The sequence below is a fragment of the Arachis duranensis genome, chromosome 2 (genome assembly GCF_000817695.3).
Source record: "Arachis duranensis cultivar V14167 chromosome 2, aradu.V14167.gnm2.J7QH, whole genome shotgun sequence".
Taxonomy (NCBI): Eukaryota; Viridiplantae; Streptophyta; class Magnoliopsida; order Fabales; family Fabaceae; genus Arachis; species Arachis duranensis.
Window position 1 is genome coordinate 5744076 of NC_029773.3, and position 17372 is coordinate 5761447.

General features: G+C 32.0%; 3 protein-coding genes across 4 annotated transcripts; 2 read left to right on the forward strand and 1 right to left on the reverse strand.

Moving 5' to 3' along the window:
- The first annotated feature begins 2113 nt into the window (after positions 1-2113).
- On the forward strand, positions 2114-5704 carry LOC107473121 (tyrosine-sulfated glycopeptide receptor 1). The gene has a single exon (XM_016092664.3). It carries the CDS (start codon positions 2312-2314, stop codon positions 5546-5548), a length of 3237 nt encoding a protein of 1078 aa, XP_015948150.1. The 5' UTR covers positions 2114-2311; the 3' UTR covers positions 5549-5704.
- A 4537-nt stretch (positions 5705-10241) lies between these two features.
- Positions 10242-14500, forward strand: LOC107473122 (uncharacterized protein C630.12). 2 transcript variants are annotated; one of them, XM_016092666.3, is made up of 13 exons: positions 10242-10494; positions 10914-10979; positions 11116-11294; positions 11396-11531; positions 11662-11758; positions 12064-12123; positions 12205-12305; positions 12409-12449; positions 12555-12612; positions 12870-12944; positions 13017-13168; positions 13267-13533; positions 14017-14500. In XM_016092666.3, the coding sequence occupies exons 1-13, from the start codon at positions 10360-10362 to the stop codon at positions 14261-14263; spliced, it is 1614 nt and encodes a 537-aa protein (XP_015948152.1). In that variant the 5' UTR covers positions 10242-10359; the 3' UTR covers positions 14264-14500. The 2 variants fall into 2 exon arrangements, with proteins under 2 accessions (XP_015948152.1, XP_052112812.1); XM_052256852.1 differs by lacking the exon at positions 10914-10979.
- A 2280-nt stretch (positions 14501-16780) lies between these two features.
- LOC107473135 (small polypeptide DEVIL 19) lies at positions 16781-17007 on the reverse strand. Its single transcript, XM_016092679.3, has one exon. The coding sequence runs from the start codon at positions 16988-16990 to the stop codon at positions 16793-16795; it is 198 nt and encodes a 65-aa protein (XP_015948165.1). The 5' UTR covers positions 16991-17007; the 3' UTR covers positions 16781-16792.
- Positions 17008-17372: the final 365 nt, after the last annotated feature.

Genomic DNA, 17372 nt, shown 5'->3' on the forward strand with positions numbered 1-17372 from the left:
TTTACAGCTTAATTTAAAAAAAAATTAATCTAAATCTTCAAATCAAATCAAAGAGTATTAATTGTGAACGAAAAAAACACAAAAAACAAAGAGAACACAGAAAATACTGAAAAAATTAAAAAAATACAAAATCTACATAGAAAAGATATAGATGTTTTTAATTTAGTTGGTTAAATAATTTGAATGTAGAATTTTATTGTAAATTTTAATGATAAAATTACTATAAACAATCCTTAATTAATGAAAAGAGATAATAATAATAATAGAATAATTTTTTAATATTTTTATAAATTGAAAATATAGAATAAAAAATAAAATGCTAAAGTGAAAATAACAATAAAAAATTCAAGAATATATTTCTCATATTTTATATTTTATAATTATGATTTATAATTCTGAGGACTCTAATTTTGGACTATACAAAATGAAAACCAATGATACCTTTACAAGTTAAAAAAGGAATAAGGGTACAAAGTGAAGGTGCAAGACCCATTTTAGAAAAGTAACTGTACCAATGAGATCTTGAGGGTCAGAGAGAGAATATCCCCACCACACCCCACTCCCCAACACAAACAAATTTAAATTATAATAATGGAAGGTGCTTCTATGCTTGGTGCCACCACTTAAATACCACTTGCTCCAAATACTTTTAACAATTTATACATTATACAAAAATAGATAATATGTTTCTTTTTTTTTAATTAAAGATAGGTCAAAAAAATTATGTTTACTGAGATAAATTTTTCAATACATGATAGAGTTCAATTATATTGTTTGATCTATATATTTTATCTAGTAGGATTATGTTTGTCTTGTTGTTATTGTATACCAAGACAATTTTTTGTTAATTATTTTAGAAAATACAGAAATTTTTTTTTCTATATTTATGTCATACTTTAGTAAATATAATTGCATGTTTGACTCAAATTTGATTTAATAACTTTTTAAAGATTAAAATAAAAAAGAAATAAACTCTATTTGAATTCTATCTTAAGAAAGCAAATATAGAGAGAAAGATTTTTATAAATGGTATATATTTGGATATTAAAATGAAGACAAAACCATTAAAATTGTCTTTGTTTCTCTAAAGAAGTTTCTGTATTTTTGTTTTTATAAATACTAAGGGATACAAATTTAATTGAAAAGATAATAAATATAGGAATAAAGATAAAATATTGTTGTTCTGTGATAAAATTTGCTCAATTTCTTATTCTATCTAAAAAATTAGAAGCACAAAATAAAATCATAAATTCTAGTATTTTTATCTTAAAATATTTATTAAATATAGTCTCCAACAGACTAACATAAAAGAAAATTTTTTTTTCAACTTTTTCTCAACTAATATTTTAAGTATATTCTCTCATTTTATATTTATTAAGTAAAAACAAGAAAAAAATGTAAAAAAATTAAGAAAAATAATAAAACTAATAAAATGTTGAGTCAATATATAAATAATAAAAATTCATAAACAGGTAATTTTATGTAAAATTAATAATTAAAAATTATTAAATAATTTAATAAATTTAACTAAATTATTATTTAATAAAATTAATCTACACTTAAATTTGGGAGTGGATTTTTTCTAATAAAAAAAAATTAGATGATATCTAATAGAATTTTACCCTTCATTATTTACTTTTTTTATTTAATTTTAATCCCACTTATAAAATTAAAATTAAAAAATTACACTTTATTTTTTTAAGTATTAAAAAAAATGGAAAAGATACATTTCCCTGGAATTTCCTCTTCTCCCTATAGATCCATAAATGTGTAAGTGATGAACGTTTGTTGTGAGGTACACACGTTGAATGTGATTGGTACTAAGAAAGTTGTTGCTTTTGTGAATGATGAAATTGATGATCATCTCATGTTAGACAAATTCCACCTCTTCCACCACTCGCCGCCCCCTCACCTCACTCCTCACTCATCCCCTCCACCCTCCTCTCTCTCTCTCTCTCTCTTCAAAAGTAAACGCTTCATTTGTTTTTTTATCAATGCCAACCATTTTTAATTATTAATAGTCGCCATATTAATAAATTCTACTAGTTGTTGTCAACGTCACACCCCACAAGAAAAAGAAAAGAAAATAAAATATTTACCCTTTGATTTGTTTTTGCAGAGTCAATGGATGGTCATGCTCATTAGCCATGCCAACCCAAAAATCTCTCACCACATTGGTTCTTCTCTTTCCTTGTGTTCCCCTCTTCCTTCTTCTTCTTCATCTTCATCACCTTCATCATCACTTCAACTTCAACAACTTGTAACTGTTATTACTCCCTCTTAATCAATCTTTGATTCTTGTTTAGTTGTGATGACACAAGCTTCTTGTTTTAATTTGATGGTATCTGTTATTGTATTGCCTTTGATTCTCTCCTTGTTTTTGATTCATCAAGTTTCATGTTGTAACAAGAATGATAGAGATTCTTTATTGGCCTTGTATGGCAACATATCAATCTCTTCCACACATGCTTCTCTCAATTGGTCAAATTCTTCTGATTGCTGCAAATGGGAAGGGATTACCTGTGATTTGGATCTCAGAGTCACACATCTTGAGCTTCCATTTAGAGGATTATTCGGCCGAATTTCGCCATCTCTGACCGGTCTTGAAGGTCTATCATACCTTAATCTGTCACATAATCAGTTATCTGGTAACCTCCCTGACCACCTATACCAACTGTTTGATCATTTGCTTGTTCTTGATTTAAGCTATAATAGGCTCTCTGGTGAATTGCCAGAATCACCCTTTGTTGATAGTAACAAAACTAGCAATAGAAATACCAATACAAGTGTTGTGATTCAGGAGATTGATTTGTCTAGTAATTTGTTCAATGGAACATTGAAACATTCTCTCATTCAGCATATAGCAGCAGGAGGGAATTTGGTGTATTTCAATGTTAGCAATAACAGCTTCACAGGTCAAATTCCAACTTCACTCTTTTGCATCAATGATCATAACTCCTCGGCTTTGAGATTCCTGGACTTTTCCTACAATGATTTTGGTGATACTATTCAGCCGGGGCTCGGAGCGTGTTCAAAGCTCGAGAAGTTTAGAGCAGGATTCAATGAACTAACTGGGAATCTCCCAGTTGATGTCTTTGATGCTGTTTCTTTGACAGAAATCTCTTTGCCCCGGAACAAGCTTGGTGGAACAATCGACAATGGCATTGTTCGCCTCACGAACCTCACAGTTTTGGAGCTATACTCCAATAATTTAATAGGAAAAATTCCACCAAGGATTGGTGAACTCATCAAATTGCAGAGTTTGCTCCTTCATGTTAACAATTTGACTGGTACCTTGCCCCAATCTATGATGAACTGTGCCAATCTTCTTGTGTTGAATTTAAGGGTCAACTTATTGGAAGGGAATCTCTCAGCGTTCAACTTCTCAAGATTCCTTAAACTCACAACACTTGATCTTGGCAACAATAACTTCAGTGGCATCTTGCCACCAACACTCTATGCATGCAAGAATCTTACAGCTGTGAGATTAGCGTTCAATAATCTCGAGGGACAGATTTCGCATGAGATTGTTGGCCTTCAATCCCTTTCTTTCCTAGCAGTTTCAAGGAACCAGCTGCAAAACATCACGGGGGCTCTGCGAATTCTCACAGGGCTAAAGGAGCTTAAAACTCTGATGCTCTCAAAAAATTTCTTCTATGAAAAGTTACCTAGTGATGTTGACATAGCAGACACAGGTGGATTCCAGAAGCTCCAAGTTTTAGGACTTGGAGGTTGTAGTTTCACCGGCGAAATACCAGGCTGGCTTGTGAACCTGACAAAGCTTGAGGTCTTGGACCTGTCCTTTAACGAAATCAGTGGTTCGATTCCTCCCTGGTTAGGTACACTTCCTCAGCTTTTCTACCTGGACTTGTCTGTTAACCACCTTACAGGAATATTTCCTATTGAGCTTACAAGGCTGCCAGCACTGATATCACAACAGGCGAATGATAAAGTCGAAAGAGCTTACTTGGAGTTACCGGTTTTTGCCGACGCCAACAATGTTTCCCAGATGCAATATAATCAGCTTTCCAATCTGCCACCAGTGATGTATCTGGGACGGAACAGACTCAGTGGCAGTATTCCAATTGAGATTGGAAATTTGAAGGTCCTTCATCAGCTGGATTTGAAGAGCAACAACTTCTCTGGCAATATACCATCTGAGATTTCAAGCTTGGTTAACTTAGAGAAACTAGACCTCTCCGGAAACCATTTATCTGGCGAAATTCCTGATTCGCTCAAGGTGTTGCATTTCTTGTCTTTCTTCAGTGTAGCAAACAATAATCTCCAAGGACGGATACCAACTGGTGGACAATTTGATACATTCTCCTCCTCCAGCTTTGAAGGGAATGCGCAATTGTGTGGCACAGTGATTCAGCGCTCTTGTCCTACTCAACAGAATTCTAACAGCACTGAAGCTCATCGCGGCACAAACAGAAAAATAATATTAGGACTTATTATTGCAGTGTGTTTTGGCACTGGTTGCATCATGACAGTGCTGACACTTTGGATACTCTCCAAGAGAAGGATCAATCCCGGAGAAGACCATGACAAGATCGAACTTGGATCGGTTTCTCCATACTCCAACAGTGGTGTTCATCCTGAGGTTGACAAGGAGGCCAGCCTAGTGGTATTGTTCCCAAACAAAGCGAACGAAACCAAGGATCTTACCATATTTGAGATCTTGAAAGCAACTGAGAATTTCAGCCAGGCGAACATAATAGGATGTGGTGGATTCGGTTTGGTTTACAAGGCAACATTACCAAATGGAATTACACTAGCCATCAAGAAGCTTTCAGGGGATTTAGGCCTCATGGAGAGGGAATTTAAGGCAGAGGTAGAGGCTTTGTCCACAGCACAACATGAGAATCTGGTGGCACTGCAAGGCTATTGTGTCCATGATGGATTTCGGCTTCTGATGTATACTTACATGGAGAATGGAAGTCTTGATTACTGGCTGCATGAAAAGGCGGATGGTGCTTCTCAACTCGATTGGCCGACTCGTTTAAAGATTGCACGAGGGGCAAGCTGTGGTTTGGCCTATTTGCATCAGATATGCGAGCCACATATTGTGCATCGTGATATAAAGTCGAGCAATATACTCCTCGACGAAAAGTTTGAGGCACATGTTGCTGATTTTGGCTTGTCCAGGTTGATTCTTCCTTATCAAACTCATGTCACAACTGAACTTGTAGGCACATTAGGATACATTCCCCCTGAGTATGGACAAGCATGGGTGGCAACTCTACGAGGAGATGTGTATAGCTTTGGAGTTGTCATGCTAGAGCTTCTCACCGGAAGAAGACCGGTCGATGTATGCAAGCCGAAAATGTCAAGAGAGTTGGTTGCTTGGGTTCAACAAATGAGAATTGAAGGGAAAGAAGATCAAGTTTTTGACCCTCTTTTGAGAGGAAAAGGCTATGAAGCAGAGATGCTGCAAGTTCTTGATGTGGCATGTATGTGTGTCAGCCACAATCCTTTCAAGAGACCAAGCATCAGAGAAGTTGTTGAATGGTTGAAGAATGTAGGATTGTCCAAGCGAACAACATAGTATCATCCAAGCAAAAAAATTTCTCCAACAAAAAATCTTTGACAATAGATATATATGTATACACTTGTGCAAAGAAAATTTTGTTTTTTTTTTTTTCTATAAGTACAGATTATCATGATTTTATCACTGTAAATTGTTGCTAGAAAGTTTTTGTAACTTTATGTGATCATCCATTTTACACTGATGAAGGACTTTGTATTCTAGGAACTAAAGTTCAATAATGTTTGTGCAGAAAACTATTACTTCACAATAAAAGAGCTTCTAATGAATGATGTCTCTTTTTTTTTTATGATGAATAACATAGCATCCTATAGTCTCTACAAGCCTTTCTTATATAAATTCTTGTACTTCTCAATCTCAAATATTGCAGTGTTCTTCATATACTATTATCTACTTGATTTGACAGTATATGATTCTAAAGTATTTTACATCATAGCTGAATTCAGAATTTGACACATTAAATTTTTTTACAGAGAAGATTTCATGCTTTCTAGTACTCAACACTGTCAGATAGATGATTCTCACTTCTCAGCAGCTACCTTTAGTTACTTTGTAAGTTTTATATGTATCAAGAAGCACACAAAACTAGAGGACAAAAAATCAAAAGCAGAAGTTCATAAACCACTAAAGGGATGAATGACTATGATTTGAGATGTATAGGAACTACTAAAGATCATGTTGTGTGACATGGCATGTTAGATAGAGTAGTATAAGATCATAATCTTCCTCATGGATGTAATAATGTCTCCACTCACACTTCCGAGTGTCAAGATTTGAATGAATAATCAATAGAAAAGGGCAGTCCGGTGCACAAGGGTTCGGAAAAGGATTGCACCCAAAGGATGTAATGTAGGCAGCTTAATCTGATAATTACATTAATGGTTGATTCTACGGCTTGGACTAGTGCCTTGAAGTCATACGGAGGCAACTCAACTGTTAATCTAAGACTCTTTTTCGAATTATCGAAAGAAAAAAAAAAGAAAAAAGATTGACTCAATGGAAGCAAAATTGACAATTTTTTTTTAAATTATGTTCCTCTTTGTGGATATAGCTTTTTGAAGGATGTGAAATGTGATGCATATTCAACAGAGGAACATGTTGAAAGTTTATTGGAGGTGTATCATCAATTAAAATGGCTCATGATTACACATATTGACTCTATATATATCCATCTTTTTTGGGTTTTGGTTGTATCTGAGTAGAGACTAGAAAGTCTTTCCCTTCCATCAAATGTGAGTCTCATTTTCAGTGGTGGGGACAGTGAAACACATAATGGCATTGGCATGGAATTTGAAATTAACAACCTTTCACCAACAGCAGAATCAAAATGGGAAGAAAATATACAAACACTATGCTCCCTTAAGTGCATGAAATCATGTCAAATAAAGAGGCATAGGAAAAAACCAATAGCATATACAGTTTTATACCATAGTAGCTAAGGCACTTGCTTTATAATTTCAACAGAACCTGCAAGAACAAAACAATTTTCTCTGATAAGTACGGATAAACTGATAAATACTAGGTCTTGCAACACTAATCCTATCCGGGTTGAGCTGCGGGTAGGATAGGGTTCGAGTTTAGGATTAACCCTATCAAATCTATTGGCACTCTTGATTTATTAGTATATATGAGTTAACTACTAATTTAGTATCCATAGTCGCTAACAAAAAACTCCCTGCAAAATGTTATCCACGACCATAAAATAACTCATGAATGATTTGAAAATATGATAAAAATAATCAATAATTATGTTTTTTGAAGTGACAAAAAATTTTTCTATTTAGCAAACGACTTATCCAATTTGATTTGAATTTTTGTGGCAACATTTGAATAAATATTTAAAAGGTATACAAAAAAAATTCGAAGCAAATTTTGATCTCTATATTTTTGTATTTTTCAAAAAAATGTGATAATTCACAATACTTTGTTTTTAAAAAAGATCACTTGATATAGAATTACCAAATTTTGATGATGAAAAGGTCTTATTTTTCTAATATTGATTGCAAAAATTTGTATCAAAATATGATCTCTAAAGTATTTTTTTAGAATATATTTAATATCTAATTTTTTTTGTCCCGTTTTAAAATTTTTCAAAACTTTATTTGTTGTTAGCATTTCTTGGAGTTCTTTTTATCATCAATATAAACTTCGGGCACTATTTTAATAGTTTACTCTAGTATATATTGTTAAAATTATATTAGTAAAGACTTAATAATAAATTAAAAATTATGTTGTTTGTAATTTTACATAAATTTTTTAATTTTAACATAGACTTAATCTTATATTTTCTGTTTTACTTATAAGATTATAAAATATAAAATAATTAAATATTGTGTTTAATTAAAAATAATCAACTTTTTTGTGGATAAAATCAAGTGAAAAACTTTGGAGTAGAGATAAGATTTGGATTAAAGAATTTTTAACTCGCAAATAAAATAGAATTTAAATTTAGAGTTATTTTAAATTTTTAAATAAAATTAGAATAGAGTCTAAATTTAGACTATCTTATCTGCTATTGTCAGTAGAATAAACACTCAAGATTTTGGTTCATTTCATGTGCTATAACTAAAACTTAAGTAGCAGAGCTTCTAACACTTATTGGCCATCCAACTTTTACATACAACAATTTTTAATTTGAAGAGTTTTAATGGTATGCATGCGCAAAAACATTTTAGTGATACTTGAGATAGATAGTTAAGCCAAGTGTTTGAATGTTGGTATAAATAATGTTTATATGTGATAATATCTTAAAGCACATTATTTTGCAGAAATAAATAAGAAAACCAACAATATTGCCCACTAGTAGTTAAGTCTCCTAAAAATATACATATATCATTATGAAGAATGATTTAAAGTAGTGACCAAAAGTGGCATAATCTCATAACTATATTTGAAAGTGATGGCTTTAGATGTCTTGCTTTCAACATAGACATTCTTAAATGCAAAAGGATTAAAGAATCATATAGTTATCTCTTAATGAATTTGAGAATGGATCATAATCAATGTAAGATGCCAAAGCATCTCCTTAATCGAAAATAGATTTTCCTAATTTTTTTTTAAATTAAAGAAATAAAATATATTNAATATTACAAAATCAGTACTCCCTCAATTATTTAAAAAAGTTAAGAAAATTCATTTCCCTCCTTAATCATTCTCCTTAGATACATTTAATCAATTTTGTTAAAAGATTTTTATCTCTCTAACCATTGTTAAAGAAAATATATAAAAAAAATTATTAGATTGGCGGATTCAATTCTTATCTTTTAAATATTTAACTATTAAATATTAAAAAATATATAATATTATAAATATTTTAATAATTTATAATTTTTAAATTTACAAACACTAAAGTTTTTATAATTCTAAATATCTAATAAATATAATCATTAATCAAAATTTTTAAAATAAAATAATAAAATTAACATTGTCCAACATAAAATAAACATTGTCCAAAATATATAATTAAACATTATCCAAGTCTCTAATCAATCAAATATAATCCAAATTATAACCTAAAAAAAGGGACAAATATTTCACATACAAGCACATAAATAATTTTCTAAATTCAATTATTATCTTCAAACCAAAAGTCTCCCAAGATAAGTCTATCGCCTCGCCAAAATCTACCAAAATTTGTGAATTAGACAGACTTTTTTTTATTACAATGATCCCAAATTTTTATCTCGACTCGCCTTTTTTAATGAATTACGCAAGATAACCAGACGAGCCAGCCCTACTCCTAAACCTCCTCTTTTTCTTCCATGTTACACACTATATGAAAAGAGGTTTCTCCATAAACCAACCATTATTGCGTTCTACAACAAACATTGATATATCGGGTGTGTGACATTGCCCAAAATTTCCATTGGTAATCACGAAAGGGTATTCCATCACTTACATGAATGCCAATTCTTGAGACATACACTAGGTTCATGATCATCATGGTTTTGTACCTTGAAGATAACAAAGGTTAGTGGTGTTAATTTTAGAAGCTGAAAATATTTAAAGATCACATGCCTTGCATGTAGAAGAGGTTTTTTATTTTTACTTTTTTTTTAATAACTAACTTATATTAGTACATGTAACAAAAGAATTATTGTACTCACTTAATCTAATGTGACCTTAATTGTTGGTTTACTATACATGTAAGCAATACTTTGCCATTTGCCAATATTAATTGATTAACTATTTTAATTTATATGACATGAATCTGAGAAATTTTAAGTAAAGAAAATTAAGTTAGCTTTATACTGCAAATAATTTCAATTGGATCACAAAGAAAAGTCAAAAACAAATTGAGTTAAAAAAAAAAAAAAACAACAACACTAAGAATTGGCATTATGAACAACATGGATAGTAATCCTTATCATTGCATTAAAACTACTAAATTTAACAAACAATATTATCTATGACATATGCTATGTATTTTTCAAGTTCAATCATATTTTTCAAATTATATCACTTTTTAAATGTTTCCCCACAATGGTTGAGAAATAATTAAATTTGTTTTCTTTTCAATTTAAAAAAAAAATCTTCCTAGAGTCCTGGAATTTCTAGGTAATTAAATTAATTAAATTTTTAAGAATGCTAAACACTAAACAGTATATATTAATTAATTAAATTAAAGAAATTAATTAAATTACTTGAACCAGTTTAACCAAACAAGATCCCCCTTCCCAAAATAAATAAATAAATAATAAAAACAAAACAGAAGAAGAAGAAGAAGGAAGAGGTGAATCAAAGAAGAGAGGGACCGCATTCATTCATTGATTCTCCATTGGTTTCAGGATCTGAAAGAAAGAAGAAAAGTGATGAAGCAGCAAGAGTTGTCTCTGTTGTTATGCCTCATATGGATACTAACTCTTCTATATGGTGAAATGTTTGCTTATCGGGTTCCACCATTCTTCACATGTTCATGGCCCCATCTTCACCGCACTTCTTCAAAGGTAAACCCTAAAGTTCTCAACTTTTCAATCCCATCTATTTTGGGTCACTCTCAATTTTCAACCTTGTTCATAGTTCACAGCCAAAATCAGATTTTTATTTTCATTTTTTGTTGGGTGTATTTGATGAACAATGAAACTGTAGCTGCAAAATTAAATAATAATAATAATAATTTCTGGGACATTGTAAACTTGTGATTGTTATAGTTATGATAGCTGGAATATCAAGTATTTAGCTTTATTGTTATAACTGTGCTGGATCTGTAATTTTTATTCTTTTGGAAAAAAAATTATGTGGAATTGTGGAACATTGAAGAGTTTGATGATTCATGATGTTTAAAAATATTGGAGACTGAAGCTTCAATGGTTGTAAACACAGTGAAGTGCATAATTAAATAACATAAATTCTTGAATACTTGCAGGTTCAAACAGATAGTGGGAGTAAACAATCTGATTATGTAAAAATTGCTGTTATTGCAGATCCACAGGTTTGGATTTGTTAATCCAAAAACCAGAATGATAATTGCATTGCATATGTTTGTTAATGTATGTTTATGTGAATGTGCATCTCTCTAATCTTCTGAGGTTTTTTTTTTTGTTTTTTTCTTTTGAAAAATATAACAGCTGATGGATAGAACTTCTCTTCATCTTCCTCCAAAATCACGTCCCTTGGAGATTGCGGAATTCTACACTGATTTAAACATGCGTAGATCGTTCTTTGCATCTATCATGCCTTTCAAACCCGATGCTATATTGTTTTTGGGTGATTACTTTGATGGAGGTCCTTATTTATCAGATGAAGAGTAAGTCTCGAAATTTGGCTTTCTACATCCCGAAATTCTACGCTGATTGCTGTATCTTCAACATGTTCAATAAAATTCTCTAACAACTTTTGGATGGATAGATGGCAGGATTCTTATCGTCGCTTTAGAAATATCTTTGGTTTGAATGAACAAGGACAATACAATGACATGAAAGTTTTCTACATTCCTGGAAATCATGATATTGGCTATGAAAGTCATCATTCTACAAAACCACAGGTCTTTTTAATACTTATTCATCTACATTTTGATGCCTAAAGTGCAAGAACTACAAGATTAACAGTCATTGATTGTGTATTTTCCTTTGATCTCTCATTTGCTTCAAAATTTCATCATTACATGAACATAGGTTATCCAACGCTATGAAGAAAAATTTGGGGTCAGGAACTACAGATTTACAGTTGGAAAAGTGGATTTTATTGTCGTTGATTCGCAAACTCTGGACGGTAAATGGATTTTGCCTTATAAATTTGAGCTGTCAATGTTTCATATGTATAACTATGGTGATTGATTGTAATCTTAATTTGTCTAGTATCAAGTTGTTTCACTTGCTGCATCATTCCATTCACTATGTTCCTCATGGAACTTATTCCTACTATGTCATATAATTCTTTCTTAATCAATCATTCATGTTTTGAATATTTAATAACATAATTTACATAACTTAAATATTGCAATCTCAATCATATACAAGTGCTGCTTAAGGAATTTTCAAAAAGCTGAATCACCGAACACATTATGTTTCGTACAGGAAATCAACAAAGGCATCTGACTTCTCAAACTTGGGAGTTTTTGAAGAATATGTCTGTCGGTATAAACTATCCCATACATATAATTTAATGTTTTGATTATCTGTCCCATTATAATCTCTGTTTCTTTTTCGCTTTACTAGATGATGGAGTTCATCCAAGAGTCTTAGTAACGCACATTCCTTTATACCGAGAAGATAACACTTCCTGTGGTCCTGATCGGAGTTCCCCGCCCATCAATCAGGTAAAGTTTCTCGCTTCTTAAAGCACATGTTGTGGATTGTGTGCATGTTTTCTTGTGTGCCTTTATGGAAACTATTAATGAGTCTATCTTGCTATATTTTCAGAGGATACATCACACTGTGTCTGGTAGCACTGGTTACATATCGTAAGTTAGTTTATATTTGAAACTATCTGAAAAGTGAATATTGCATGAACTGTGTAAAAGCGGTTCATAGATTCCAACGTTTGATGTGACTCTCGGTTCATACAGGTATCAGAATTATGTCACTGAGGATTCGACAGAGTACTTACTAGATACTATTAAACCGGTGAGTCATCTATCTTTTCCTTGGTCTCATTTTCATGGTTATTCCATTCCACCATGACATAAATGTCGAAAAAATCAAAACAAGAAAAATTTAGTTAGTAATGGATTCTTCTATATTCATTCATGATTGAAGGATCCTGTGGAATGGACTTATCGCACATTTATATTTTTCTCTGCTAAGAAGACTGAAAAATTTGAAGATAATGAAGTAACGAGGGAAACAACTTTTTGAATTAACAGTTCTTCCGGTTTTTACAGAAACTTATTTTGTCAGGCCATGATCATGATCAATGCAGCATCACTCATCAATCCAAATTTGGGCCGGTGAAAGAGGTAAGAACCTAACCTTCTCATATGGATGGTCTCGTTGAGATTTCGGCAGCTTGGACTAACAGTTGTGTGCAGCAAACTCTAGGCACTATAAGCTGGCAACAAGGAAACTTGTACCCTTCTTTCATGCTGTTGTCTGTTATCAACGAAACTCATTCAAACGCTACTGAAGAGTCTTTGTTGACTCAACTGTGTTACCTTCCATTGCAAACACACATTTACATATGGTAACTCCCAAATTCTGATAATCATGTTAATATAATTTTCAGCTGAGTTTTTCTGAGTTTGCAATTTTTGCTGAATTAAATTTTGCTTTCATTATCAGGTATGCTGTGCTGTATGTTCTGAGCATTCTCGCCCTCCTACTTTGGCCGACGAATAGCACAAGTCTTTGGCATCAATGTCGTAGCATAGCAAGGAATTGTAAAGAAATACTATCTGGCATACTATCTAGAACCGAGGCGAAAGAGAAAGATGAGGATGCTAACTATGAATATGAGATGATATGGGATGTTGGAGGAATGATGCATCTTGTAAAGAAACCACGGAGCACACCTATTGTGAATTCAAGCGAGCAAAGCGGAGGGGAATGGTAAATTTTCGGTTCCACATTCTTGCTGTTGCTATGTATACATGGAAAATAAGATATGATCTGTGAATGAATGAATGAATGAATGCTTGGTTTTAGAAAATGTTGCCTGTTTTTGTTTCTTGTTTTCGATATTATTTATGAAAAGGCCACATTGTTTTCATGTTTGTTCTTGTTTCTGAAAGAAACACTGAAAACAGAACAAAAACATGGTATTTTGTAATTAAAATTGAGAAGTAATGATAACAGAAAATCAATTTTCAAATCAATGAAACCTTAAGAGTCCAAGTAATGATAAGTATACTCATTTTGTATTGTTCATCAGGCTAACTTACACCTCATCTAGTAGGGGCGATTATGCGAGTAGATTTAGTGTACAATACAAAATGAGTACCTGAAACATTTCTCCTACAAATCGACAACGGTGTTACCTTACCTTACCATTAATCTTGGCATTTTCCTTATGCATTATTTTTTTGCTATCAGGGGCAATGCTATAATGAGACCAACTGCTAGAAAGAATGCAGCTCAGGAAGCAGATCTATCTGTGAATGTGGGTATGATTTCAGGCACTGCTGTTGATCCTCTAACAAGAATACATCCCTCCAGAACTGGCAAATCGAGGATGAAGTTCGTATTCCAAAGATTGTTGCGCACAATTCGAGCAATGACTGTCATTGCAGTAGTGAATGTTCCTCTTTACATGATGCTCCTATTCAAGGATTGGGATTGATAAACAAAAGATGAAAAATTCTCATTGAAGAGGTAGAATTTTGTAGATCCAGTGAGATAGTTTAAGTGTGTAAATGCCAAAAGTCTATGGTAGATGAGTTTGTAAATCTAACTATTGTTCATGTCATTTGCAGAGTACCTTAAAAGTTCAACATATTTGCTAAAAGAAAAAAGCTTGATTTTCAATCTGGTTGTTGAGTATCATTTTGTACTATATCTAACTAGAATGTGCCTTATAAAGGGGATTGAATTTTGGAATTTCTATATTGCATTATTGTGCAAATCCTTAGAAAACAAAATATGCCAATAATTGAACTAGAAAGTTACTACATTACTATTTTGCACAAATCACCTAGACAATATTAAGAAAAAGAAAATAAAAATAGCCTCAAAAAGCATATGCTTGATGTCTGTATTTTATTCCACTGGTGCACAGACTCAGATTGCGAATTTTGTTTTTATATTATTGTTAATATCTTTAAAATTTATGGTTAATTAATAGTCAAATGTTTTGGTATACTTTCAATCTGCCATGGTTCACGAGCTGGACAGGGGTGATACCTGTAAGGGACTCCACAATTAGTTTGGGTCCGAGTAGTATAAATATTAGGATTAGACAGCACACCTTTGGGTGGATATATTTCGATACTTTTTGTTCAACATTATCTTTCTTGGAAAGTTTTTCTAGATGTGGACGGAGACTTTTTTCTAATCTTTTCCGATCTCGAGTTAGATGGGGATTGGTATTTGCAAGGCACTTCGACGATAAAGTTAGTCTAGATTTAAAAGTCATAGGGATTAGAGTTGCATAGCATATCTTTGGTGGACTCTTCACTTAATATTTACATGTGCCCTGATTGGTTTGGGAGGGAATCTTTAACAGATTCTAGCTGAATTTGGCAGGATATGATTTGATTCTGGTATAGTGGCATATGTGATTAAAATGACAAGAGAAGACTTATTGTGAAAGCATGCCTCAGGCACTGACACTAAGTCATGCTTTTGATTAAGCTGTCTGAGCAATGGAAGATCTTGTGATGACAAAGAACATATGGACCAAGATATATGCTTGCCATTTTTAAGCCAAGCTAGCAATATTAATGGTGACTTGAATTGAATTGAACTTACATTTGTGTTGTCCAATCAAATCCCTTAGTCAAACATTCCATGATCCTTACACTTAATGTTGTCAAGTCAATGGTGCCTTCACTCACAATCTAATCATGTTTATTTATTGGAACAAATCTCATTTTATTAAGAACTTATTAGCTTCTACTATTAATTTATACTAGAGGCTTGTGAAACCCCATCAAATATGCAATTAAGATTTAACCTATAGTCGAGCGCTTATCTCATGCCTATCTTGTTTGAGCTTAAAAGTCTTTGTGAAAATTTTTTCTTTTTAAGTTTAAACATACTTCCTAATTTAATTTGCTTAAAACAATTCAAGACTTACAAGTTGGAATCTCCAAAGATTAGAAGAAGAAATTAATAACTTCGTGCTTATAACTTAGCTTATCGTCTTATCTTTTAACTATAAATTCAGGAGTTTGAATTTTATCTTGAGTATGAAAATATTTTGTTGTTAGTCATTTATTTTTAGGTAGATAATTTGTAAAAAAAAAAATTTAGTCATCTCATCTAATTAGTGATAGATATCTTTAAAAAAAATGATGTTAAATAGTGTCTTTCCTTACATAATAGACTTAACCAAGAACAATATGAATAATATACATAATGGAACAATACAAGAAAAGGATAGTGTCTCTCTGAAAGACTATTAATTTTATTTTATTTTTCTCGTAATATTTTTAAACTTAACGGGTTAAAAACTAAATCATAATAAATATGAGCTTCATTTAAGAATATATCATTATATTTGTTTAAATAGACGAACTAACCAACCAAAGTTAGTTACTGTACATTTTCATTATTCATTTATTCATTCTAAGCAACAGTAAAAAAAAAATCTCAGATAGCTTTTTTTTTGTTTAGATGGATTGGAGGACAGCCCTCAATCCTTATATTACATCACAAACTTATAAATACTACCAACTGTCCAACTCACACACTCAATATTTTTAAAGATTCTTATTCACTATTTAGCATTATCAAAGTTAAAACTCAGATGCAGGATTGGCTTCAAGAGAGTTTCTACAAAAGTCTCCTTGTCACATACAAAATCCAATTGGGCCATTCCCCAAATGGATAAAAAAGAAGAGACAAAAGCCCAAGTGAAGCCCATAAAACCCAACTAAGCTACCTTAAAGCCCATGCACAAGAAAATGACCATCATATTCATTTTGGCAACTAACTAAATTGGGTTGGTCTATTAGTTGGCTCATTAGTTGCCATCTGCTTAAATAAGTATTGGAGTTTAAATTCCATTTTGTGCATGCAACAACCCATCGAAAAATACCGTGGGAACTAAAAAAGATGCATTTTGGCAACTGAGATGAAGTAGTTAGAAGAAGGAAAAGAAGAGGATACATGATGATTGAGTTTGATGAGTTGAGAGTAGTGTTTTTAATCAATCATCTCCATGAATGCACCAACATAGAAGCATAGTTGCACAACGACGAAGTATGTAAAGACGAGCACGTTGCTCCTTCACCAACAATGCACACTTTCTACTAATTCCACCATTATTGTTATTATTACTTCCTTGCTTTCCCTTTTTATCACCATCATGGACCTTAATGCTTCTCTCTTTCTTGTACTTAGCCATAGCAACAATAATAAGAGCTTGTCGTGTTTTCCAAAGGGGTTAACTTAATTTAACTCCCTCAAAAAACAAGCTTTATTATTATTTGCTACACTTTGCAAGCTTTGGAGGTTTAAACTTTCAATGAAGTGAGGGAAGTATTCAATGTGGTTTCCAACATCTTTTCTTGATTATGGCAATAAAATATGGAGGACTTATCATATTTGTTGTCATATGTGATCTTATTATATACTATACTTTATTTACACATCAAGAGATCATACTATTATAAAGAATTGAGATTTTTTTATTATTATTCTAATATTGGTTAGAATTTAGATAATAAACATCTTTCTAAAAATTTAAATTTATTTTAGGGTTCACTAAGAATTAAACTATTAACCTT

Bases quoted from the DNA above. Each gene is read 5' to 3' on its own strand.
- LOC107473122 (XM_016092666.3), top strand. From the start codon at position 10,360: ATGAAGCAGCAAGAGTTGTCTCTGTTGTTATGCCTCATATGGATACTA. The intron at 11,295-11,395 runs GTAAGTCTCGAA...TTGGATGGATAG, and splicing joins CCTTATTTATCAGATGAAGA to ATGGCAGGATTCTTATCGTC. The intron at 12,306-12,408 runs GTAAAGTTTCTC...CTATATTTTCAG, and splicing joins GTTCCCCGCCCATCAATCAG to AGGATACATCACACTGTGTC.
- LOC107473121 (XM_016092664.3), top strand. From the start codon at position 2,312: ATGACACAAGCTTCTTGTTTTAATTTGATGGTATCTGTTATTGTATTG.
- LOC107473135 (XM_016092679.3), bottom strand. From the start codon at position 16,990: ATGGCTAAGTACAAGAAAGAGAGAAGCATTAAGGTCCATGATGGTGAT.